General features: G+C 42.1%; 1 protein-coding gene across 1 annotated transcript in view; it reads left to right on the forward strand.

The window, feature by feature from the left end:
• Window positions 1-786: 786 nt before the first annotated feature.
• The window catches only part of LOC126474870 (beta-1,3-glucan-binding protein-like), a 111,360-nt gene continuing 85,762 nt past the window's right edge, over window positions 787-26,384 (forward strand). Inside the window, exon 1 of the mRNA XM_050102352.1 lies at window positions 787-1,039. Coding sequence (XP_049958309.1) covers window positions 821-1,039 — 219 coding nt within the window. The 5' untranslated portion in view covers window positions 787-820. The remainder of the gene's footprint in view (window positions 1,040-26,384) is intronic.

Below are 26,384 nucleotides of genomic sequence, written 5' to 3' on the forward strand. Positions count from 1 at the left end.
TTGGATCTCGACCAACTCGAGCAGCAATGTCGGGATACGATAAACCGCAATCAGCCGGCCGGAGTGGCCGAGCAGTTGTAGGCGCTTCAGTCTGGAACCGCGCGACCGATACGGTCGTAAGTTCGACTCCTGCCTCGGGCATGGATGTCTGTGATGTTCTTAGGTTAGTAGTTGTAAGTTACAGGGGACTGATGACCTCAGATGTTGAGTCCCATAGTGCTCAGAGCCATTTGAACCAAACCGCAATCACGACAGGCTACAATCCGACGTGTATCAAAGTCGGAAACGTGATGGTATGCATTTCTCCTCCTTACACGAGGCATCACAACAACGTTTCACCAGGCAACGCCGGTCAACTGCTGTTTATGTATGCGAAATCGGTTGGAAACTTTCCTCATGTCAGCACGTTGTAGGTGTCGCCACCGACGCTAGCCTTTTGTGAATGCTCTGAAAAGCTAATCATTTGCATATCACAGCATCTTCTTCCTGTCGGTTAAATTTCGCGTCTGTAGCACGTCATCTTCGTGGTGTAGCAATTTTAATGGCCAGTAGTATATGCCGTCTTCTGGAGAGTGGAAATGAGACTGGAATAGGATATAGGGTCCCAAGTGGTTGTGGTATTACGATGCCGAAAAATAAAATACAGAGTCGAGGTCGCTCTGTCACGCTGACGTCGTATGACGTAACGATGCGTCATCTCACGTACTTCGAAGCGCGACCGATTACGGAATTCCCTTAAGATTGTTGAGCATGCGTCGGTCGCTTAGTGCAGTTAGCCGACGTAGAAAAGTGAGGGCGCTGGGCGTCAGTCGTCTGCGAGATGTCGAGGAACGCGCACGCCTTGTTGGTTGCAGTGCTGGTGGCGGCAGCGGCGAGCTTGCCCTGCGGCTGCCTCGCGCAGTGCACGGCCTCACAGACCACCGCCTCCGGCACCAAGTCGCCCGCCACCATCTGCAGCGGCGACATGATCTTCGCCGACGACTTCGAGGACTTCGATCTGAGCGTGTGGCAGCACGAGATCACCATGTCCGGCGGAGGGGTGAGTGTCGGAGCGAACGTCCCTGCAGTGCGCGTAAAATGACGCACGCAGTGAATCTCCACACTAGCAAGACGACATTTCTAACATCTTACTGCAACGAACACTAGCACCTACTCCTTTCTGGTAGCAAGACGGAATCCTGCTTCTACATAACGCTTCGCAACCGTTTTTGTTCTTCTGATTTTTGTTATGTGAAATTAGTTTTCCGCTTAGTGGGCCATTTTCAGGGAACAACTGACTGATTTGATCCATTATAAACAGTTTTGAAAGCCTGAGACTGTGGAAATAATAGGTTTGTTTATAAACAAATCTTCCGCTACCAGTCACGATTTTCTTTATTTACTTTTCACACGACGCGTTTCGGGAAATGATTCCCATTTTCAAGTGCGTTTTTTGTGTATATTATGCCATTTCTATGTGGTGTTGTCGGTGTGTGAGAGTCTGCCTCATTTAGTTGACTTCACTGCAATAAACACGCGATTTTTTAGTTGGTTATCACTCTCTTTGTGAAGTTAGTGGCAAAATTTAGAATAATTTGTACTTACAGTTTTCTAATGCTCCATCTGTGCAGAGTCTCACACACACTAAACATCACACACGGCTTGCTGTACATTTTAAACATCGAAAATATTTTACATAAGCAAAACAGTTACAAAGATGTTCTTATCTCTGTGGTCTATTTGCAAGAACATCTTCGTAACTGTTTTGTTTGTGTAAGATATTTTCGATGTTTAAAATGTACAGCAAGTTGTGTGTGATGTTTAGTGTGTGTGAGACTCTGCACAAATGGAGCATTAGAAAACTGTAAGTACAAATTATTCTAAATTTTGCCACTAACTTCACAAAGAGATCGATAACCAACTAAAAAATCGCGTGTTTATTATATGTTGCAGTAAAGTCAACGAAATGAAGCAGACTATCACACATCGGCAACACCACACAGAAATGGCAAATTACACACAAAAAACGCACTTGAAAATGGGAATCATTTCCCGAAACGCGTCGTGTGAAAAGTAAATAAAGAAAATCGTGACTGGTAGCAGAAGATTTATTTATAAACAAACCTAAACAACTGACCAGTGTCTCAAAACGACACTTTTTCTTGGGTAACCAAACATTATATGCAAAGATATTATGCACTTGCGTAGAGCATTGCGCATTAAGCTTGTTTCTTAATGTTGAAATTCACTACACTGCACACCACACACACACACACACACACACACACACACACACACACACACATTACATACATGTAGTACTAAAAGTATTGTAATGGAGCAAGTTGTAAATAAATAAAAAAACATTGAAATTACAATTTACACAATGGACAATGTAAAGCACAATTGTATAATTTAACTACACAGTATGAAAGGCTAAATGATTAAAATGCTAACTTTTGTGATGTCTTAACATTGGCTGAGAAACTGATAAACTGACCACTGTACTTTCATTTTATGCAACAAACAAGTTTTTTTTTTAAGAATGAGATTTTCACTCTGTAGCGGAGTGTACTCTGATATGAGACTTTCTGGCAGATTAAAACTATGTGCCGGACCGAGACTCGAACTCGGGACCTTGGCCTTTCGTGAGCAAGTGCTCTACCAACTGAGCTACCCAAGCACGACTCATGTCCCGTCCTCACAGCTTTACTTCTGCCGTTTCGAGTCTTGGTCAGGCACACAGCTTTAATCTGCCAGAACGTTTCAAGTATTTTTAAGATTGAAAATTAAACTTTAGACAATGGAGGGTATTATACGAATTATTAAAATATACAATATTACATGTTATGTGGTTATGATGGCATAGTTCGTGAGGTCGTGACATTGCTTGAGAACTACTTAAGAGCACTAGTAACTTCCTTTGTGCAACAAACATGTTTTACATTGTGAATTACATTTTTATGTGATGCACAATGTTAACCACTGTACCCAGTTAAAATACGCGATGTTAACGTATTACAAGTTATACTGATGAAGTTTGTGAGATAAGCAAGGTAAGGAATCGGATATTCTATTCTGTTTTAATTTTATGTAGCAGTATGCGTAATTGTGACGGTTTGTGGGTGTGTGACTGGTTGATTGTATCACGTGACACAATTAAAGATGTGCTCAGCTGTAATTGATCATGCCACACTAACTGCTACACAAAATTAAAACACAATAGAATTTCCTATTCCTTACCTTGATTACCTCACAAACTTCAACAATATAAATTTTAATACTTTAATAGTGAATACTTTAACCAAGTACTGTGTTTAATATTGCCCATTGTATAAAAATGTAATTTACAACGTAAAACATGTTTGTTGCACAATGAAAGTTACTAGTGCTCAGTTATAGTGCTCATCGATATGGCGCACTCACAAAGGGAAAATATAAGACGATCGAAATCACTTGTTATGAAAGCTTTATTTATCCTGGATTTTGGCTGGAGCGATTTTCAGACCTCTTCACCTCAGAGAGGCGCTTGCCCTCAGCGGCCTCAATTATTTGTTGAATGTCTTCCAATCTTTGCCTTACAGCTCCCTGTGCTACTATGGAAGTTATTCCCTGATGTCTTAGCACATGTCCTGTCATCCTGTCCCTTCTTCTCGTCAATGTTTCCCATATATTCCTATCTTCGTCGATTCTGCAGTGGGTCTCACCTTTACTTATCTTATTCGTCCACCTAAATTTTTAGCACCCTTTGTAGCCCCACATCTCACACTCTTCAACTCTCTTTTCCGGTTTTCCTACATTCAGTGATTCACTTTCATACAGTCCTGTGCACCAGAAGTACATTCCCAGAAGTTCCTTCCTGAAATTAAGACCTGTGATTGATACCATTATACTTCTTTAAATCAGGCATTCCCTCTTTGCCTGTGTTAGTGTAATTATCATATCCTCCTTGCTTCGTCCATGATGAGTTATTATGTTTCCAGGTAAGTGGAATTCCTTCACTTCACCTACTTTGTAGTCACCAATTACGTTTATTGCTAACCTCATGTCTGCTGCCCTAATTATTTCTGTCCTTTTTAAGTTTACTTTCTGTCCATATCACGTGATCATTACAACGTTCATTTCATTAAACAAGTCCTAAAATTACTGCTCGCTTTTGATTTAGGATAGCAAATCTTATCATTTCTAAATGATGGAACCATTTAAAAAAACACTGTACGCTGTGATGCCTGCATTTCATTTTTCAAATTTATTGCGTTGGTGATACGTGTGTCCCATTTAAAAAATGTTTCGCGCTATGTGGTGACACATACGTGAACGTTTGTACGTGTGGTGTTGCACATCACAACCTGCTTCCGAGTACACATAATGTAAGTAAAAACGCTGCTAAGAAGCTAGCTCCCATAGGGGCCGCCAAGACATGATTAGACTCACAGCAGTGGGTGCGCGCAGAAGCATTTGAGAAATATTCCCTCTCTGCAATCGCATATGGAATGGGAAGAAATCATAATACGCAGTAAAATGGGCAGCTCCCCTTTGCCATGCACTTCGCATTGGTTTTCAGATTGTTTATTGTGACATGCCACTTTCAGTAAATGGATAAACTTCCACTAACAAATGTAACTACAGATATGCGCCGACTTTTGCAATTGTAAGCACTGAAACGTTCACGTTAAATATTTTTTGAATATCGTAGCTGATTTTATATGTTGGCTCCATTGTCTTCGACGTGTGGTTGTTGTCTCTGTATTTTGCTCTACGAAGAACTCTGAAACTTTTCAGGACTGTAGCAGTTCGACGGTTCGCTAACTCAGAAATAAGAAATGGTCACACATTTAACTCCTGCATATGTAAACATTTCAAACGCCCGGCTGACAAAGTAATTGCTATCTGCTCCCATGAATTACAAACTACAACCATATGCAAAACATGTCTACCCTTTATAGACGCCTTCACACCACTCTCTCTTACAACCACAATCAAACCCAAACGTGAATGACCAACGATTACATTTGTAGGCAAAGAATCTAATTATATACGTTACTGGCAAATATGGTATATAAACTAACTTATATACATTTTTACATAAATTTAGCGAACTTCAGTGTGATAGTTTCTTGTTAAATAAGTTCAAAATTATTCTGATCACATAAAACGTAAGCAGCAATGCATGAATTATGCGGTTTGTACACAAGTACTTCCGTATGGGGTCTTGTCTTACAAATGAAAATACCGATACTCACTGTATATGAGTGTTCATAATATTCATTAGGATTGATTACATCACTATATGTACATGTAGATGTTATAATGAAATACTAATAGCCTCTGTGGAAGAAGGCTAGTGGAACAGATCAAAACATCATTATATGCACTGGACACCCGAGTTGCAGTAACATATCTTATTTGTACAGCTACTGCATGCTAAAGACATAAAATGTTACTCTAACAGTCGAATGGCAATATTTGTTTTTAAAAACATAAATCCTTAAATTTTCGATGCATAAGGAAGAACATTTCTAAAGTCATTACTAAAAGACCTTTATTTTATATAATTCTGAAGCTCACAGCTTTCTTGCTGCTGAATAAAAAACCAGTTTTCTTGTTAAATACGCCGTTAACTGCGGTCACCGACTGTTTGAACTTGACTTAGTTGTATGTACAGGAGTATATATACTATTGACATAGTTTATATGCTATTTCGGAAAATACTGTTTTGCTCATCTGGATGACTTGAAAATGTATTCAGGCAACCTGAAACTAGTCTTTAATTAAACAAAATGTGAATCTTGCATCTTTAACTGTTTCTATATCGAAATGCGTTTTCAGTTTCACTATTTTGTAGGGGATATCAGCAATATAAATGTTTTGAAAAGGTTTGAAATTATTTGTAAAGTATGTTGAATATCGCTAAGTGCTACCATCCTCAAATACTGGATGAATATAGTCAGGGTAATTTGCACGGTTTGAGTTTTGCTGCCTCAATAGACACCAGGTGTAGAGATATGAAACTGGAACTTGCTATAGGTTGTGCTAGCCATAAGCGTAGGGCCCGTGAGACCGCGTCTGCAGCGCCATCTGCTTCCTGTAAGGGCCGTCGACGAATGTCAACACACAGTAACCCAAGCCCCATACATCGGTATCTGTTTCAAACCCGTAAACATGTCGGGTCTTGTGGCTGCGAACTACGGTTTGCAGACAGCATTGGTTTTCTGTTATCATTTGAAGAAACCTGCCGCAGATCGCGTCGAATGCTTGTCGAAACTTTCGGCGAACATGCTCTTGGGGAAAAACAGTGTTTCGAAAAACTCAAAAGTGGTGATTTTGACGTGAGAAACGACGAGCGCGGGAAACTACAGAAAACGTTCGAAGACAACGAATTGCAGGCCTCATTGGGCGACGGTGATACTCAAACTCAACAGGAACTCGCGGAACAATTGAATGTGACGTAGACAGGCGTTTCTCTTAGGTTGAAAGCTGTGGGAAAGGTGCAGAAAATGGGAAAACGGGTTCCGCATGAACTGAATGAAAGACAGCAAGCAAATCGAAAGACCGCTTGTGAAATCTGCTCGGCGGATACAACAGAAAGTCGTTTTTCCATCGAATACTGTGATGCAAAACGGATAATTTTGAGAAACCGAAGCGTCGTAAATCATGGGTGAATCTAGGCACACCATAGACATGCACTGCAAGACCAAATCGCTTTGGAAAGAAAACAATGCTCTGTGTTTAGTGGGATCAGAAGGATGTCATCTGTTATGAGCTGCTAAAACCTGGTGAAACCGTTAACACTGATCGTTACCAACAGGAAATGATCGATTTAAATCGAACATTACGTGAAAACGGCCGGAATATGGAAAACAGCAACACAAATTCGTGTTGCTCCATGATAACTCCCCATCACACAGCAAAACGGATCAGGGAAACGATCGAGTTGTTCAGTTGGGAAATACTACGGCATGCGGCTTATTCTCCAGACTTAGCTCCGTACGATGATCATCTGTTTGCTCACTGGGACACGCTCTCGCTGATCAACGATTCAGATCGCATGAAAATGCACGAAAATGGCTCGCTGACTGGTTCGCTTCAAAAGAAGAATTGTTTTTTTTGGTGTAGCATTCATAGCCTGCCGGAGAGGTGGGAGAAATGTATAAATAGCAACGGAGATCAAACAACAGACATGTAATTAATGAAACCAAATTCCGGATTCACATTTCTACACCTGGTATATGGCTTTGAACTTAAATATAAATATATAAATACGAACAATATGCCGGCCGAGGTGGCCGAGCGGTTCTAGGCGCTACAGTCTGGAACCGCTCGACCGCTACGGTCGCAGGTTCGAATCCTGCCTCGGGCATGGATGTGTGTGATGTCCTTGGGTAAGTTAGGTGTAAGTAGTTCTAAGTTCTAGGGGACTGGTGACCTCAGAAGTTAAGTCCCATAGTACTCAGAGCCATTTGAACCATAAACAGTATAAAAATATAAATATAACAATATTAACCCCTAAACATCATTTTATACATCTTAAGTAGCTTATGACACCAATTTAAATTTTTAATTTTCTTTTTAATTTTTAAATTCCGACAGTAATTATGTGGAATACTGAAAATCAAATTCGTGTTACTCCTAGAAGCTGTTCGATATTCAAGTTGCAGCTGTGACCGAGTGACTGTTTTAGCTATTTACTGATGCAGAGTCTGTTATGTTCATTGCTGACGTGGCTGTTCTTAATTTTATAAAACGTTTTTGCGTTTTCCTCGATACTAGCCTGCGTGGAAACGAGGCCTTCTGGAAATGAGCCGTTAATATCAAGATGATAATTAAGACCACCTTTCTTCCATATACGAGACCAGTGTATAAACAATTAGGTCGCAGCTCTGTACTACCCGGCGTACAGTAGTAGTCGTACTACGGGTGGCAGGCCGCCAGCTGTTAAAAGATCGAGACTATGAACGGCCATGTGCGCTTCCGTGATGCGGCAACCACGTGACAAGCGCAGCCGGTCTTCCTAGCGCGGACCTTGAGTTCTAACGCTGGAAGCATCGGTAAAGCTACGTTTTCCTTGTTGCGGGAATTACCCGCAACGAGCTGCGTATAACGCTTGGGAGGCCGTGCTGCCCACTCGCTGCCCACTCTGTCCCGCACGTCACAGCTATTTGCTCGGTTGGAGGAGTGGGGGAAGTCGAACTGAGCATCGGCGTACTTCTCGGCGAACGCTGCAGTATTTGTTCCGCACTCTCGGGCAGCAACAGAGAAGCTAATTGTTCCGATCTAATTATTGAATCATTCACCGGAAATGTCGGTTGACCGCTTCTCTGTCCCAGAGGACGAGCAGCTTATCGAGTTAGTATCCGAACAGCATATTTCACGGAACATGCCTGACTCCGAGTTGAAAAATCAGGTTTGAATTGGGCGGAAACCCGGAGAAAAATGCATGAAATAAGCAAGCAGAATTGTCTTATTACATCCAATACGGTACATTTCATTTACATCTACATGGATACTCTGCAAATGACATTTAACTGCCTGGCAAAGGGTTCGGCGAACCACATTCACGATTCTCTACTATTCCAATCTCGTATAGAGCGCGGAAAGAACGAACACCTATATCTTTTCGTGCGAGCTCTGATTCCCTCATCTTATCATGGTCGTCGTTTCTCCCTATGTAGGCCGGCGTCAACAAAATACTTTCGCATTCGGCGGAGAAAGTTGGTGATTGGAATTTCGTGAGAAGATTCCGCCGCAACGAAAAACGCCATTGTTTTAGTGATGTCCATCCCAATTCCTGTATCGTTTCAGTGACACTCTCTCCCCTTTTTCGCGATAATATAAAACTCCTTAGTAGATCTGTTACATTTTCTAAGTGTCCTACCAATATTACGCAGTCTTTGGTTAGCCTTCCCAACAACATTTTCTGTGTGTTCCTTCCAATTTAAGTTCTTCGTAATTGTAATTCCTAGGTATTTAGCACACATTTAAGTATCTAGGCGTGGACATCACTTCGAGAAATGAGATTTAATCCGAACTGATGAAGAGATTACGGGCGGGAAATGCGTGCTACTTCTCACTGAATAGATTACTTTCATCACGGATATTGTCTAGGAATTTAAAGATTAGAATATACAAAACTATTATTCTACCAGTTATGCTGTATGGGTGTGAGGCTTGGTCTCTCACTGTGCAAAATGAAAAGCCATTTCGAGTATTTGAAAACAAAATTTTGAGGAAAATTTTCGGAGCAAAAAGGGATGAAATTAGCGGAGAGTGGCGAAAACTGCATAACGAAGAGGTTCACGAACTCTATTCAAGCCCTGACATAATCAGTATTATTAAATCACGTAGGCTGCGATGGGCGTGTCACGTAGCTCGAATGGATGAGGGCAGGGCAGCGCGCAGAGTACTGGTAGGGCACTTAGAGGGAAAACGTCCTGTGGGGAGACCGAGGCGTAGATGGGAGGACAATCTGAAGGCTGGTTTGAGGAGTCTAGGTATTGAAGGTGAATGGAAGGAAATAGCCCAAGACAGGGACAGATGGCGAAAATACGTTGCTGCGGCAATGGACTCTCGAGTCCGGTATGACCAGTGAGTAAGTAAGATATTTAGTTGAAATTACGGCCCTTGTATTCGACCGATTTATCGTGTAACCGAAGTTTAACTGATTCCTTTTAGCACTCATGTGCGTGACCTCACACTTCCCGTTATTTAGGATCAATTCCCAATTTTCGTTTTGCAACTTGTTTCGGTCATCTGATGACTTTACTAGTCGATAAACGACAGCGTCATCTGCAAACAACCTAAGACTGCTGCTCAGATTGTTTCCCAAATCGTTTATATACATAAGGAACAGCAGAGGGCATATAACACTACCAAGAGGAACGCCAGAAATCACTTCCATTTTACTCGATGACTTTCTGAACTTTCTGAACTTTACGAACTGTGACCTCTCTGACAGGAAACCATGAATCCAGTAACATAACTGAGACGATATTCTATAAGTACGCAATTTCACTACAAGCCCCTTGTGTGATACAGTGTCAAAACCATTCCGGAAATCAAGAAATACGGAATCAATTTGAAATCCCTTGTCGACAGCACACAACACTTCATGCGAGTAAAGAGCTAGTTGTGTTTCACAAGAGCCATGTTTTCTAAATCCGTGTTGACTGTGAGTCAATAGCCCGTTTTCTTCGGGGTAATTCATAATGTTCGAACACAATATATGTTCTATAATCCTGCTTCATATCGGCGGTAATGGTATGGGCCTGTAATGTACTAGATTGCTCCTACCACTTTTCTTGAATATTGGTGTGATCTGTGCAACTTTCCAGTCTTTGGGTAAGGATCTTTCGTCGAGCGAACGGTTGTATATGATTGTTACTCAGAAGGGAACCTAATTTGTATACAGTCTACACAAGAAGATATGCTTTTATTAAGTTATTTAAGTTGCTTCACTACTCCGAGGATATCTACTTCAGTGATACTCACCTTGGCAGCTTTTCTTGATTCGAATTCTGGAATATTTACTTCGTCTTCTTTTGTGAACGCATTTTGGAAGGCTCTTCTTAGTAACTCTACTTTGGCAGCACTGTCTTCGACAGTATCTCAGTTGCTATCGCGCAGAGAAGGCATTGATTGTTTCTTGGGAGCATTGTCTTCGATAGTGAAATATTAATTTATTACTTCACTGTTACTGACTCTATCGGCCAGAAAGCTTCCACATGCTTTCGTCATATACTACTAAAAGCAACTACAAAATTATGTTATTGTACGACACATACTGAAGGAGGTACGGCTTGATAAATACTGAGTAGTGCTAAAAATCAACCTTTCTGAAAAGCCACAATATTTCTCTATTTCAGTAACACAAAATTTTCACTGAATTAAGAAGAGGTGTCAGAAGGTAGTTCTAGTATCACTGTACCATGCACACTGGCGAGCCAGAACATTATGACCACGTGCTTAGTAGCATGTTGGTCCCTATTTGGACTGCAGTACAACACCCATTCTACGTGCCATCAATTCTATCATTTATTGGCAGGTTTGAGGAGGCACGTACACACAAGCCGTGTAATTCCCGTAAATAACGGACCGCTGATTTGTGTACGTTGTGATAGCGCCCGACAGCGACCCAGAAGGATTCCATCGGATTGACATCAGGCGAATTTGGTAGCCAAGACCAACCAGATTTCACAATCATACTCTTCAGATCACTGTAGCACGATTCTGGCTTCGAGACACGGACAATTAGACGGGGTGTTTCAGAAAGGACTTTACAACTTTGTAAATTCATATAAATTAATTCATAGTACCTACAGAGGTGATTGTAGTGTCAATCTGAAGCGAAATAAGTCTCGCGTAGTTCGGTAGTGCCGAATCGCACCGTAAGGAGCTCTAGCGGCAGTTGCGTTTAAGATGGCTGCCTTCACTGGACACGAAGGTGCTGGCTGTGTGTTTTGTTTTGAAGAATCGAAGTCGGCGACAACAGTTCAGCCTGATTTCCGTACCAAAAACGCTAAAGATCCTCCTAGGGGGCGTACAAATTTATGAGTGGCATAAATGTTTTGTAGAAACAGGGTGCTCGGTAAGACACGGGAAATAATCAGGTTGTCCAAGCACATCTGACGACGTCGTGGAGCGATTGAGACAACGTTTTGTCAACAGCCCTACGAAATCGACGCGGCGTGCATCTTGCGAACTGCAAGTCCCAAGTACGACTGTTTGTCGTGTGTTGAGAAACCGTTTGCATTTGAAACAGTACGGATTGACGATCGTACAAGCAATAAAAGACACTGATAAAATTGGTCGCAAGAACTTCTGTGGGGATATGTTAAATCGATTACATAAGGATGAACATTTCGTGGACAAAATCATCTTTTCTGACTAGTCGACTTTTCACTTAAGCGGCAAGGTTAAAACACATAACTGTAGGATTTGGGGCAGCGCAAATCTACATCAAGAATTGCAACATATTCGTGATAGCCCTAAACTGAACGTTTTTTGTGCGTTGAGCAAGAACAAAGTGTACGACCCATTTTTTTTCTGTGGGAGAACCATCAATGGGGTAGTGTGCCTGGATATGTTACAACAATTTTTGATACCACAGATCACGAGGATGACCAAGAACGAAATGTTTACTTCATGCAAGATGGTGCACCGCCCCACTACCTGGCTGAGTCTGGGATTCAGTCCGGAACCGCGCTGCTACTACGGTCGCAGGTTCGAATCCTGTCTCGGGCACGGATGTGTGTGATGTCCTTAGGTTAGTTAGGTTTAAGTAGTTCTAAGTCTAGGCGACTGATGACCTCAGACGTTAATTCCCATTGTGCCTAGAGCCATTTGAATCATTTGAGTCGCGGAATTTCTCAGTGACCGCTTTCCAGGTCAATGGACTGGCCGTGATGCGCCAATTGCATGGCCCCCACGTTCCCCAGACCTGACAACATTCGATTTTTTTTAAAATGGGCATATATCGAGGATATCGTTTGTGCCTCCTGTGCCGGCTTTTGTACCTGAACGTAGAGCAAGAATTTACGCCGCAACTGAGCAAGTTACACCTGCAATGCTAAAGCGTGTTTGGGAAGAAATTTACTTCCAATGGGATGTGTGCGGGATAACCAACGGAATCCACATACAATATCTTTAGTTTAAGCTGAAAAAAATAATGTTTCCCTACAACGTAACACTAAATCCAGCTCTATATCTTCTTTGAATAAATTTAGATGAAATTTTAAAGTGGTAAAGTCCTTTTTGATACACCCTGTACTACTGAAAGATGGCATCGCCGTCGAAGAAGACATCAAGCATGAAGGATGCACGTGGCTTGCAGCTGAAATGATGTCTCCGATTACGACCACATGTGCTATGCAAGCATAGTGTAATACTGCATCCGTGGCGCGGTGAATGTCTGTGAAACGTCCCTTTAGAAAAAATTATGAATTACTGTGCTGGTAAACTACGTTATTTGATACAAAGACAGCTGAGTAAAACTAAAAGTACTGAGACAGTTCTCTCTTTACTTATTCTGATCATCACTAAACTGATACACAATTTTTTTTTTTTTAGCGCAACGCGATCTTTCAGTAATCCCTACAAAAGAATGGTCCTGACTAACAATAACCTATACCTTTCAAGAATCACTTACCTCACAAATATCTTCGTTACTCGAACTACTGCAATACAGCGAGCGCCAATACTGCCGGCTAAATAAAAGATTCTAACTACTGAAGGGACTAACTACTGATAGGCATAGTTAGCAAATGAAAGATTGTGATAGAGAACAAACAATGTATTTACCATAATAGCGTTCAAAAGTCATAATATATATAATTTTGTGACATCCAATTAAACAAATTTCCTTTTTCTGAGGGACACACGTCCAGATCGTCCGCTCAAAACTCTGGCATCTCTCTCTCCACATCCACCACTGTTGCCGGCTCACCTCCAACTGCCCAACATTACACAAGTGAATATTCCTACAATGAGTCCAACCAGCCGCAGACTGCACACAGCACAGTCAGTGAATTTCATACAGAGCGCCACGTGGCGTTACCAACATCTACATGATTACTCTGCAATTCACATTTAGGTGCTTGGCAGAGGGTTCATCGAACCACAATCATACTATCTCTCTACCATTCCACTCCCGAACAGCGCGCGGGAAAAACGAACACCTAAACCTTTCTGTTCGAGCTCTGATTTCTCTTATTTTATTTTGATGATCATTCCTACCTATGTAGGTTGGGCTCATAAAAATATTTTCGCATTCGGAAGAGAAAGTTGGTGACTGAAATTTCGTAAATAGATCTCGCCACGACGAAAAACGTCTTTGCTTTAATGACTTCCATCCCAACTCGCGTATCATATCTGCCACACTCTCTCCCCTATTACGTGATAATACGAAACGAGCTGCCCTTTTTTGCACCCTTTCGATGTTCTCCGTCAATCCCACCTGGTAAGGATCCCACATCGCGCAGCAATATTCTAACAGAGGACGAACGAGTGTAGTATAAGCTGTCTCTTTAGTGGACTTGTTGCATCTTCTAAGTGTCCTGCCAATGAAACGCAACCTTTGGCTCACCTTCCCCACAGTATTATCTATGTGGTCTTTCCAACTGAAGTTGTTCCTAATTTTAACACCCAGGTACTTAGTTGAATTGACAGCCTGGAGAATTGTACTATTTATCGAGTAATCGAATTCCAACGGATTTCTTTTGGAACTCATGTGGATCACCTCACACTTTTCGTTATTTAGCGTCAACTGCCACCTGCCACACCATACAGCAATCTTTTCTAAATCGCTTTGCAACTGATACTGGTCTTCGGATGACCTTACTAGACGTTAAATTACAGCATCATCTGCGAACAACCTAAGAGAACTGCTCAGATTGTCGCCCAGGTCATTTATATAGATCAGGAACAGCAGAGGTCCCAGGACGCTTCCCTGGGGAACGCCTGATATCACTTCAGTTTTACTCGATGATTTGCCGTCTATTACTACGAAGTCCGACCTTCCTGACAGGAAATCACGAATCCAGTCGCACAACTGATACGATACCCCATAGGCCCGCAGCTTGATTAGAAGTCGCTTGTGAGGAACGGTGTCAAAAGCTTTCTGGAAATCTAGAAATACGGAATCAACTTAAACAGCCTACTTACATCTGGAGCCGTCGTTTACCTCGATGACGGCGTTTGTGGAGACGGCCATCGACCTGGTGTAACAAGAAACACGAGCCGACGCGTTTCCAATGACGCACGGTTCTGTGCCCAGTGCAATCGTAACTGACGATGTCGTTGGGTCAACATGTGAACGTGTAATGGTGGTCTGCTACAGAGCTCCACGTTCAACAGTGTACGATGAACGGTGTGCTCCGAAACACTTGTGCGTGCAACAGCATTGTGCTTTTTCGGCAAAGATGCCACATATCACCATCTGTCCTACTTTACAGAGCAGTCAAGCCTCTGAACCCCACGTTCTGTGAAGAGATAGTTGTCCACAGACTCTCTGAGATAATAATCTGCCCTTTGTCAGAGCCGCTCATTTCAATGGATTCTCCCATTTGCAAATCATGTCTTATCTATCTGCAGCTCCCATCCGTGTCTGCTCCGCTTGCATTCCTTTTTTACTGTGTCACGTGCCCGCAACGCCTGCAGGCGGCATCCTACGTCGCAGTCAGCAGTGGTCATAAGGCCAGACTGCCTATTGGCTTCTGTGTCGGGTTCTTCGGTAGACGTTCGTCTGATAATTTTTCTGAAATTTCGCCATCACGAGTGGCTGGTATCTTCGGAGTTTCACCCTCCATTCCTCCATTGCTAGTGATGGACTCGAGGCGAGCTCTCGGCCGCAGACTATAAACTGAAAAACCAAAGAAACTGGTACACCTGCCTAATATCATGTAGGGCCGCCGCGAGTACGCAGAACTGCCACATCACGAGGTGGCATGGACTTGACTAATGTCTGAAATAGTGCTGGAGGGAACTGACACCATGGATCCTGCAGAGCTGTCCATAAATCTGTAAGATTATGGGGAGTGGGAGGGGGGGGGGGAGATCTCTTCTGAACGGCACGTTGCAAGGCATCCCAGCTAAGCTCAATAATGTTCATATCTGGTGAGTTTGGTGGCAAGCGGAAGCGTTCAAACTTACAAGACTGTTCCTGAAGCTACTCTGTAGCAGTTATGGACGTGTGAGGTCGCATTGTCCTGCTGGAATTGCCCAAGTCCATCGTAATGTACAGTGGACGTGAATGGATGCAAGTGATCAGACTGAATGCTTACGTACATGTCACCTGTCAGAGTCTTATCTAGACGTATCAAGGGTCCCACATCACTGGAACTGCACACGTCCCATACCATTACAGAGCCTCCACCAGCTTGAAAAGTCCCATGCTGAGATGCGGGGTCCATGGATTCATGAGGTTGTCTCCATATATGTAAACGTTCATCTACTCCACACAATTTGAAACGAGACTCGTCCGACTTTGCAACATGTTTCATCAACAGTCCATTGTCAGTGTTGATAGACCCAGGCGAGGCGTAAGGCTTTGTGCCGTGCACTCATCAAGGGTAGACGACTGGCCTTCGGCTCCGAAAATCCATGTCGATGATGTTTCGTTGAACGGTTCGCACGCTGACAGTTGTTGATGGCCCAACGTTGAAATCTGCAGCAATTTGCGGATGGGTTGCACTTCTGTTTCGTTGGACGATTCTCTTCAGTTATCGTTTTTCCAATTCTTGCAGGATATTTGTCCAGCCGCAGCGATACCGGAGATTTGATGTTTTACCGCATTCCTGATATTCACGGTACACTGGTGAAATGGTCGTACGGGAAAATCCCCACTTCATCGCTACTTCAGAGATGCTGTGTCCCATCGCTCGTGCGCCGACTATAAGACCACCTTCAGACTCACTTAAAGCTTGACAACTTGTCATTGTAGCAACAGAAACCGATCTAACAACTGCGCAAGACAGCTGTTGATTTATGTTATAGGCGTTGCCGGACACAGCGCCGTATTCTTCCTGTTTACATATCTCTATATTTGACTATACACGCCATTACCAGTTTCTTTGGCACTTCAGTGTATGTACAGTCATGCTCAAAAGTATCCGAACGACCTGAAATGCATTTCGCCTGATTCGCATGCAACCCACATAACGCAGCTGTCTAGCAGGTCCTCTAATCGCTCCTTGGTACAGTCGTTTGACTATTGAAAATGGTTCCAACACGTCACCACTAGAAATCACTACTCTGAATCGCAATAACTCTAGATGTAAAGTAATACTACGATACTACAAATATCAGGGAACACGTTATCACAGGTAAGACTGTCCTTAAGGCTTGTAAGCTCACATTTATTACAATAAATGACATACCTGAAATGTTACCACTCTCATTATTACGTGAGACAGGTATTGCACGTAGTAAGTTCGTCGTATTCATGATATCCTCTTCAAAGTAACATACCGTACTTATTATTTAACAAAAAAGGGGATTAAAAATTTAAGTTATTCACGAGCAGCTAGTTGAGAATATGTATGAACTTCAAATGACACGACGAACCGTCCTGTTCTGCATATGGATTCAAACCCAGGTCAAGCAGACTAAGCAAAGATTTCGTGACTGACGGAAACTAACAGTAATTCCTGATTAGGCACGCAGAGTGTGATATACCTCGATTTTAGACAGTATCAGTTAGCAAATATCAACTTTAAATCGCATAACGCAAACATTTTTAACGGACGCGAATTCCTACCCAGCACCTATTGTCCCTGTTGACGAACTACGAGGGATGTTAAATATTGCTGCTTAGCATGTAACTTACTTGAATTGCCGTGAGGTAAAGCTTTGTGTTGGACAGGAATTCGAACCCAGAACCTAATCGGACAGATATCGACGCACAATCAACTGTGACATATCCGATTTTCTCGGCAGTAGCTAGTTGTTTTAACTGAAATGACAAGAAGAAACATTAATTATTTTCCATCCCAGGACTCCAACCCGGCACCTATCGCTGTTGTATTCTAGAGAAAACGAACGTTAAATATGGGTTTGTTGCACCAGCAGCGACATGTGAGCATGTTTGAACTAGAAATAATATGACGAAGAGTTCAATGCTGACTGGGAATAGAGCCCACACACATCGTTGTTGACTACACACAAAGAGACGTCAGCTACCGAATTTTTCTCCAGCTCGAAATAATATCTTGGACTTACGGTAAGCTCGCAAATAGTTCTGTGTCTCACTGAGAGTCAAAAACATCACATATCGTTAGTGTTGACAACGAATGAAATTACATTAAAAATCAAAATTATTATCCACCAGCAGATAGGTGTTCTCATGCTAGACCTTGATAATACAAAATGAAATCTTTAGCGCCGGGCCATTCACGCGCAGTATGTGGAGATGTTGAGGAATCTGCAGTTTTTAACAAACAACAAATTGTAGCCGAGCTGTATTGTCACGAACGGATCAAATTGCGCGTTAAGCACGGTCTGAGTTGCATTCCAAATTTTATCGACATACAGAAGCTCAGATAAAAGATGGAATAAGTGTCCTGTGAGCCTACGTAGCGTTCGTTTCGTCACTAGAAATAAATAACTAGTATATGAAAGGTTACTGGTGATAGAGTTTCTACATGTCGCCACTCCAGACTTTATTGTGGTTCAACCTAACGTCTTCTTGGTAGAGAAGGAATATCATTTTTAATGTTAATTTCAGACCACAATGTCATTATATCTTCTTCACTTGGTGTAACCAGAAGAGAATGGAATCTTTCTCTCCCTATCTAAAAATCATTGACAGAAGTTGCAATCGAACCCAGGCCATAGATATACAAACATATCATCAGTCCAACAGACCACCAAACTCTCTTCTCTGCGGCTCATTTTTCTATCATAACACCGTTGCGCCACACTGGTTGAGAATTCTGACACACAGGTTGCCCGTAGTAATTTGCAGCATGTTCAGTAAATTCATTTACTTGGTTGACCGAATCACCATGAACTAGCTGCCTCGGCTACCCAGTGCATACATTCGACTTTATTTTGTAATGACCGAAATAAAATCACACAACTGCCACCTACATAGAACTGCTAACAGTGTAGGATGCAGAAATTTAAATATTAAGTGTTTCTTTCCACTTGAGCTACTCTATTGCGCTATCTCGTGGTTGAAAACGTCGTGCAGTGCAAATGTAGCATTTCATAAATAAAGTTTTGTATTCCTAGAAACCCAAAATTTGCTTGTCAGCGGCGGGAAGAGGAGTCACCTGTTGTGCAGCATTGTAAGTTTCTCACCATTGCACTATGAGCCGAAAGTATTTTCTTGCGATATCCTTATCGATGGCTGATCTGACCACTTGTAGCTCTTTCACAGAAGGGATAAAAACGGTGCAGTCAGTGAGAATGGAACTCGAACCGCAACACATGTTTTTTCACAGGCCAGCACGGTACCACAGAGCTGGCGAAGAAGTACGCGTCTTTGCTTCCACTTACGAGATCAATGGTGGCTAGAACTCGTAACTGCTATTTAAAGGACGAGATTAGTTGCGATTTCCATAAGCAACGACTTTCTTGGGCTGAAAATCGTAAATTTACAATCTTTTGTTACACCTCAAGCGATAATAACTGAGATTATTCAATGGAAATGACAGGCAAAAGCAAGTGAACTTTGAGGCTTAATTCCGTGCACACCAGGAAGTAACTCGTCGATCACAGAGTTGCCAAACATACGTTGCCTTGTTGCCAAATCTCAGTTACAGTACCAGCAGGAAGAAGACGAACCGATGTGATCGCACAGCGGGCTGGGAAGTGACCACAGCTGGTGTCTCCAAGTCGCGGCTGCCACGACCTGGAATACGTGATGCGTCTGATTCGCATTTCTGTAACTAGGTTTAGGGAATATCAAGTGAATTTAGCGAGTCAATTCAGTACCATAGGCGGAAGTGATTGCACTGTCACAGTGTTGCCTAATGTTTGTGACGATGTTGCCAATTCTCAGGTGTGCTAGGAACAGCTCTGTAACAGTATGCGAGGAGAATCCCATGCTCGTGTCATAGGAGGATATGGAGAGGAGGCGCGAGGTTTGGTTAATATGCAGCGTTTTCTCCTACCAGTTGTGTCAAACATTCAGGTGCATAATCTTCCATCACGATTACAGTTTCCTATAAAATATATACGAATAAAACACCTAACTTGTAACTTTGTGACAAAAGATTATTTCAGTTCAATAAAATGTCTTTGGAAATCACTTATGCCCAACTGTCACAAAAGTAAGATAACAAACACGTTGCAACTCGAAATCGATGGCATCTATGTGCAGTCTTGTGATGTTTAAATAAACGTCTTAACGGCACTAAATCATGGTTTGTGAATCGTTTACCGGCCGTACTCTGCCGCATTTCGCTGGCTGGAAGGCAAATAGCTTACTGACAAATTTCACAGAAGGAAAAGGGGGACGAAATGTCTCCCACTGGAAGGTCATGTTGTTTTACTTAAATTATTACAAAATCAGGTAAAACGAACAGTCAGGTTGTCAGTATAAGCACATTACTGTTGTCAGTATGATGTAGCGCTGCCCAGAGCCTGTAACGATAAGGGACCCGTTTTGGTCAGTCATATAGCATACAGAAGTGTAAGAGAGAGCACCACTAAATTCTACAATCAGTATGTATTGCATACACACAGAAATTACTGTTACAGTGTACTTATGGAGTCAAATGAGTGAACTGCGTATTTCACGGTGAGACAGAGCACTGGCAAATAGTCTTCGCTACATTACGTTACTTAATCTGGTGTCACTCTGAGCTAGAATTTATGGTCACCAACTAAGTGTAAGGACAATGAGTCGGATGCGGGTTTTGCAACTGTGAAATACTTTCCTACATTATAGAAGCGAATATTAAATTTGAACTAATATTGCGAAAATTTTCTACTTGGATAGCTTAGAATAAAAATCTTTCTGTTTATTGCAAAGGAAAACAATTGATTTTCTAAAACATTCTCTGTCATACACAACTTGAAACAGGTCACGTCGACCAAGTCATATGGAAGAACTGACAGTGACGTATATCGGCAGACAGTAAGATCTCTTGCCTTTTGGTTTAGCAGTACGTAGCCATTTCTAGGCAGAAGTAAATGAAGAAAGGCAGCGCGTTTTTGTTATCAGGTAACGTCTTGATAAATTACTTTAGTTTTAATGTAATCTACGAGTAATTGTTGATGTTTGATATTAACATGAAAAGGATTCCGCAGACAGGGAATGAACCTGTTCTTGGGAAACTACTTCTATAGTGACTAAAAGGCATCAACTGATCTTCAGGTAGTGTTCCAGCAGGGGTAAGAAGAAAATGGTAGTAATAATGACGGTAATAATGGAATTATCTGGTAACTTCACACTTCCCAGTGGATATTCTCGAACTAAGAAATTTGCTGAATTTGTGAAAATTTCAGAATGGCTTTACATCGAGCCTATGATGCCTAGAAGATTCTTTACATCCTGCTGACATGAGAATAGCATAATCTCTGCGTCAGAGGCTTGCTTCTACTTGACCATTTAATAGACTCGCATTTTTTCCACCGTGAGTAATTTTGTAAGCTGAGCACATCATCCGTTACAGCACACTCCTGCGGCTGGGAAATGTGGCCACAATGGTCTGGTGGAACGAACTATCACATGTGCAATGCGTGGGTTCAGGCATTTACTTTTAAGAGGCACGAACAGATTTACTTTACCTCTGGTAACCTCAAGAGAAAGACTTTATAATCCAGAATCCGCATTAAACATCACGTTCCTTCATTACCAACTGGGCAGAGCCGGTTTACGTTGGGAAATGACATAGCGGAAGTCATGGTAAACAGAAATACAGTCGCCAGTAAACTTACTTACATTAGAAAATTTTATTTTATTTGATGAACCGATAGCCATTTAAAGGAACAGGGCTCTTATTTTACTAGACCTTGATTGAACTAGAGACGCTGAAAAATTTGGTGCTGGACTGTGATTCGAATTCGTATCTCCTCTTTCGAGGATCTGAATCTCTCGGAACAGTATAGTTCAATCATTTCGTTCCTTTTCCCAAGACTGCAATCTTCTCTAGGTCTCCTCCAAAGGTAAGTATGTGGGTCCGAATCCTGATCCAATACGAAAATATTCATAATTTCATTTCAAGCCCTATCACGTGCTAACCGGCCTGCTAGTGAAAATTAACGTGCATTTTTAATGTCTGTTCATGTGTTACCAACAATCGCAATAGGTGGCGTTATTTCTGGTCAAACACGCACACATCTTACCGTTGGTGAGTAAGCAACTGATATTTAAGCTATATTCGTGGATGCACAGTAGGTGTGCAGTTCGATTGTCGCTTAGGCACAAAAGTTTGTATCCTTATTTTAGATTCAAACACCTAGCAGCTCGTAAGAAAAACCGATACGTAACATTTCAATTTACTTAGTTAACAATCCAATTACGTGTTGGGTTCGTATCTCCGTCACAGAACTTTACATCATGCACTTCATCTTTAAATGCATGCACACTTTGTTACTTCAGAATGGAGGTATATCAGACATCTTTCGTAGTTAGTTAACAGGGATGAAAGGGTCGTGTTAGAAGTCCCAGTTTATTACAAAAATTGTCGTCTTTGATTTTCAAGTTTAGATTTGGTTACTGGTATTGGCAAAAATTTCGGTAATTCATGACACTTCATGGCTAGTCATCAATACGATATGATTAGATTAGATTAGATCAATTCTTTTTTCATAGTTCATGAATACGATTTCGTAATGAAGTGGAACGTGTCACTTTAATGAAAGATTTCTTTACATACCATGATTCAATTTCTTTACAACAATTTTTTACTCTCTCTCTCTCTCATTCTTTTTGATTTGTATCTCTCTCCATCTCTCTCTATCACACACACACACACACACACACACACATTCTTTTTTTATTTTTATTTGTTTGTTGTGCTTGACTATCGGCCAGGCACAAAAACGTGTGTGAATGAGTTTCTTAGTTTTGGGTGCGCTTACGAAACAAATATAAAAACAACTATGAGAGTTACTGATGTATGATGCTTAGTTTGCAGCCGGTTCTGAGTATTATTAGTAACTGCGCTCCAGTCCCTAAACCTAGTTACAGTAAGCGAGTCAGACGCATTACGTATTCCAGGCCGTAGTAGCCGCGACTTGGAGACACCAGCTATGGTCACTTCCCAGCCCGCTGTAGGATCACATCGGTTCGTCTTCTTCCTGCTGGTACTGTAACTGAGATTTGGCAACAAGGCAACGTATGTTTGGCAACTCTGTGATCGACGAGTTACTTCCTGGTGTGCACGGAATTAAGCCTCAAGGTTCACTTGATTTTACCTGTCATTTCCATTGAATAATCTGAGTTATTATCGCTTGAAGGGTAACAAAAGATTGTAAATTTACGGTTTTCAGCCCAGGAAAGTCGTTGCAGGTGGAAATCGCAACTAATCTCGACCTTTAAACAGCGGTTTACGAGTTCTAGGCACTATTGCCGTCGTAAGAGGACGCTCAGACCCATACCTCTTCGCAAGGAAATCGCAAGAAAATACTTTCGGCTCATAGTGCAATGGTGAGAAACTTACAATGCTGCACAAAAGGTGACTCCTCTTCCCGCCGCTGACAAGCAAATTTTGGGTTTCTAGGAATACAAAACTTTATTTATGAAATGCCACATTTGCACTGCACGACGTTTTCAACCACGAGATAGCGCAATAGAGTAGCTTAAGTGGAAAGAAACACTTCCTATTTAAATTTCTGCATCCTACACTGTTAGCAGTTCTATGTAGGTGGCAGTTGTGTGATTTTATTTCGGTCATTACAAAATAAAGTCGAATGTATGCACTGGGTAGCCGAGGCAGCTAGTTCATGGTGATTCGGTCAACCAAGTAAATGAATTTACTGAACATGCTGCAAATTACTACGGGCAACCTGTGTGTCAGAATTCTCAACCAGTGTGGCGCAACGGTGTTATGATAGAAAAATGAGCCGCAGAGAAGAGAGTTTGGTGGTCTGTTGGACTGATGATATGTTTGTATATCTATGGCCTGGGTTCGATTGCAACTTCTGTCAATGATTTTTAGATAGGGAGAGAAAGATTCCATTCTCTTCTGGTTACACCAAGTGAAGAAGATATAATGGCATTGTGGTCTGAAATTAACATTAAAAATGATATTCCTTCTCTACCAAGAAGACGTTAGGTTGAACCACAATAAAGTCTGGAGCGGCGACATGTAGAAACTCTATCACCAGTAACCTTTCATCCACTAGTTATTTATTTCTAGTGACGAAACGAACGCTACGTAGGCTCACAGGACACTTATTCCATCTTTTATCTGAGCTTCTGTATGTCGATAAAATTTGGAATGCAACTCAGACCGTGCTTAACACGCAATTTGATCCGTTCGTGACAATACAGCTCGGCTACAATTTGTTGTTTGTTAAAAACTGCAGATTCCTCAACATCTCCACATACTGCGCGTGAATGGCCCGGCGCTAAAGATTTCATTATGTATTATCAAAGTCTAGCATGAGAACATCTATTTGCTGGTGGATAATAATTTTGATTTTTAATGTAATTTCATTCGTTGTCAACACTAACGATATGTGATGTTTTTGACTCTCAGTGAGACACAGAACTATTTGCGAGCTCACCGTAAGTTCAAGATATTATTCCGAGCTAGAGAAAAATTCGATAGCTGACGTCTCTTTGTGTGTAGTCAACAACGATATGTGTGGAGCTCTATTCCCAGTCAGCACTGAACACTTCGTCATATTATTTCTAGTTCAAACATGCTCACATGTCGCTACTGGTGCAACAAACCCATATTTAACGTTCGTTTTCTCTAGAATACAACAGCGATAGGTGCCGGGTTGGAGTCCTGGGAAGGAAAATAATTGATGTTTCGTCTCGTCATTTCAGTTAAAACATCTAGCTACTGCCGAGAAAATCGGATATGTAACAGTTGATTGTGCGTCGATATCTGTCCGATTAGGTTCTGGGTTCGAATCCCTGTCCAACACAAAGCTTTACCTCACGGCAATTCAAGTAAGTTACATGCTAAGCAGCAATATTTAACATCCCTCGTAGTTCGTCAACAGGGACAATAGGTGCTGGGTAGGAATTCGCGTCCGTTAAAAATGCTTGCGTTATGCGATTTAAAGTTGATATTTGCTAACTGATACTGTCTAAAATCTAGGTATATCACACTCTGCGTGCCTAATGAGGAATTGCTGTTAGTTTCCGTCAATCACGAAATCTTTGCTTAGTCTGCATGATCTGGGTTTGAATCCATATGCAGAACGAGACGGTTCGTCGTGTCGTTTGAAGTTCATACATATTCTCAACTAGCTGCTCGTGAATAACTTAAATTTTTAATTCCCTTTTTTGTTAAATAATAAGTACGGTATGTTACTTTGAAGAAGATATCATGAATACGACGAACTTACGTGCAGTACCTATCTGACGTAATAATGTGAGTGGTAACATTTCAGGTATGTCATTTATTGTAATAAATGTGAGTTTACAAACCCTAAGAGAAGTATTATCTGTGATAAGGTGTTCCCTGATATTTATAATATCGTCGTATTACATTACATTTAGTTACTGCGATACAGAGCAGTGTTTTCTAGAGGTTGGTTGTTGGAACCATTTTCAGTAGTCAAACGACTGTACCAAGGAGCGATTAGAGGAACTGCTGGACAGCTGCGTTATGTGGGTTGCATGCGAATCAGGCGAAATGTAATTCAGGTCATTCGGATACTTTTGAGCACGACTGTCCTGGTGCGCCGCTGGCCGCTGTAGCTGACCGGTTGTAGGCGCTTCAGTCCGAACCGCGTGACTGCGACGGTCGCAGGTTCGAATCCTGGCTCGTGCATGGATGTGTATGATGTCCTTAGGTTGGTTAGGTTTAAGTAGTTCTAAGTTCTATGGGACTGATGACCTCAGATGTGAAGTCCCACAGTGCCCAGAGCCATTTGAACCATTTGAACGTCGAGTTCCCTCCAGGCATTCCCATTTTTAGTTTCCGAAGGACCTCCGTAACACTTACATGTTGTTAAAACGTACCGGTAACAATTCTAGCAGCCCGCCTCCGAACTGCTTCGATGCCTTCCTTATTATCCCACCTGGTACGGATCCGAAACACTCGATCAGTACTTAAGAATATGGCGCACCAGCGTCCTAAGTTCGGTCTCCTTTACATGTGTACCACTCTTTCCTAAAACTCTCCCAATATAGTGAAGTCGACCATTCTCCGCTGGCCCTTGTGGCCGAGCGGTTCTAGGCGCTTCAGTGTGGAACCGCGCTGCTGCTACGGTCGCAGGTTCGAGTCCTGCCTCGTCAATAGATGTGTGTGTTGTCCTTAGGTTAGTTAGGTTTAACTACACTACTGGCCATTAAAATTGCTACACCATGAAGATGACATGCTACAGACGTGAAATTTAAGCGACAGGAAGGAGATGCTGTGATATGCAAATGATTAGCTTTTCAGAGCATTCACACAAGGTTGGCGCCAGTGGTGACACCTGCAACGTGCTGACATGAGGAAAGATTCCAACCGATTTTTCATACACAAACAGCAGTTGACAGGCGTTGCCTGGTGAAACGTTGTTGTGATGCCTCGTGTAAGAAGGAGAAATGCGTACCATCGCGTTTCCGACTTTGATAAAGGTTGGATTTTAGTCTATCGCGATTGCGATTGATGGTATCGCGACGTTGCTGCTCGCGTTGGTGGAGATCCAATGACTGTTAGCAGAATATGGAATCGGTGGGTTCAGGAGGGTAATACGGAACGCCGTGCTGGATCCCAACGACCTCGTATCACTAGCAGTCGAGATGACAGGCATCTTATCCGCATGGCTGTAACGCATCGTGCAGCCAC

This window comes from Schistocerca serialis, chromosome 4 (genome assembly GCF_023864345.2).
Source record: "Schistocerca serialis cubense isolate TAMUIC-IGC-003099 chromosome 4, iqSchSeri2.2, whole genome shotgun sequence".
NCBI lineage: Eukaryota > Metazoa > Arthropoda > Insecta > Orthoptera > Acrididae > Schistocerca > Schistocerca serialis.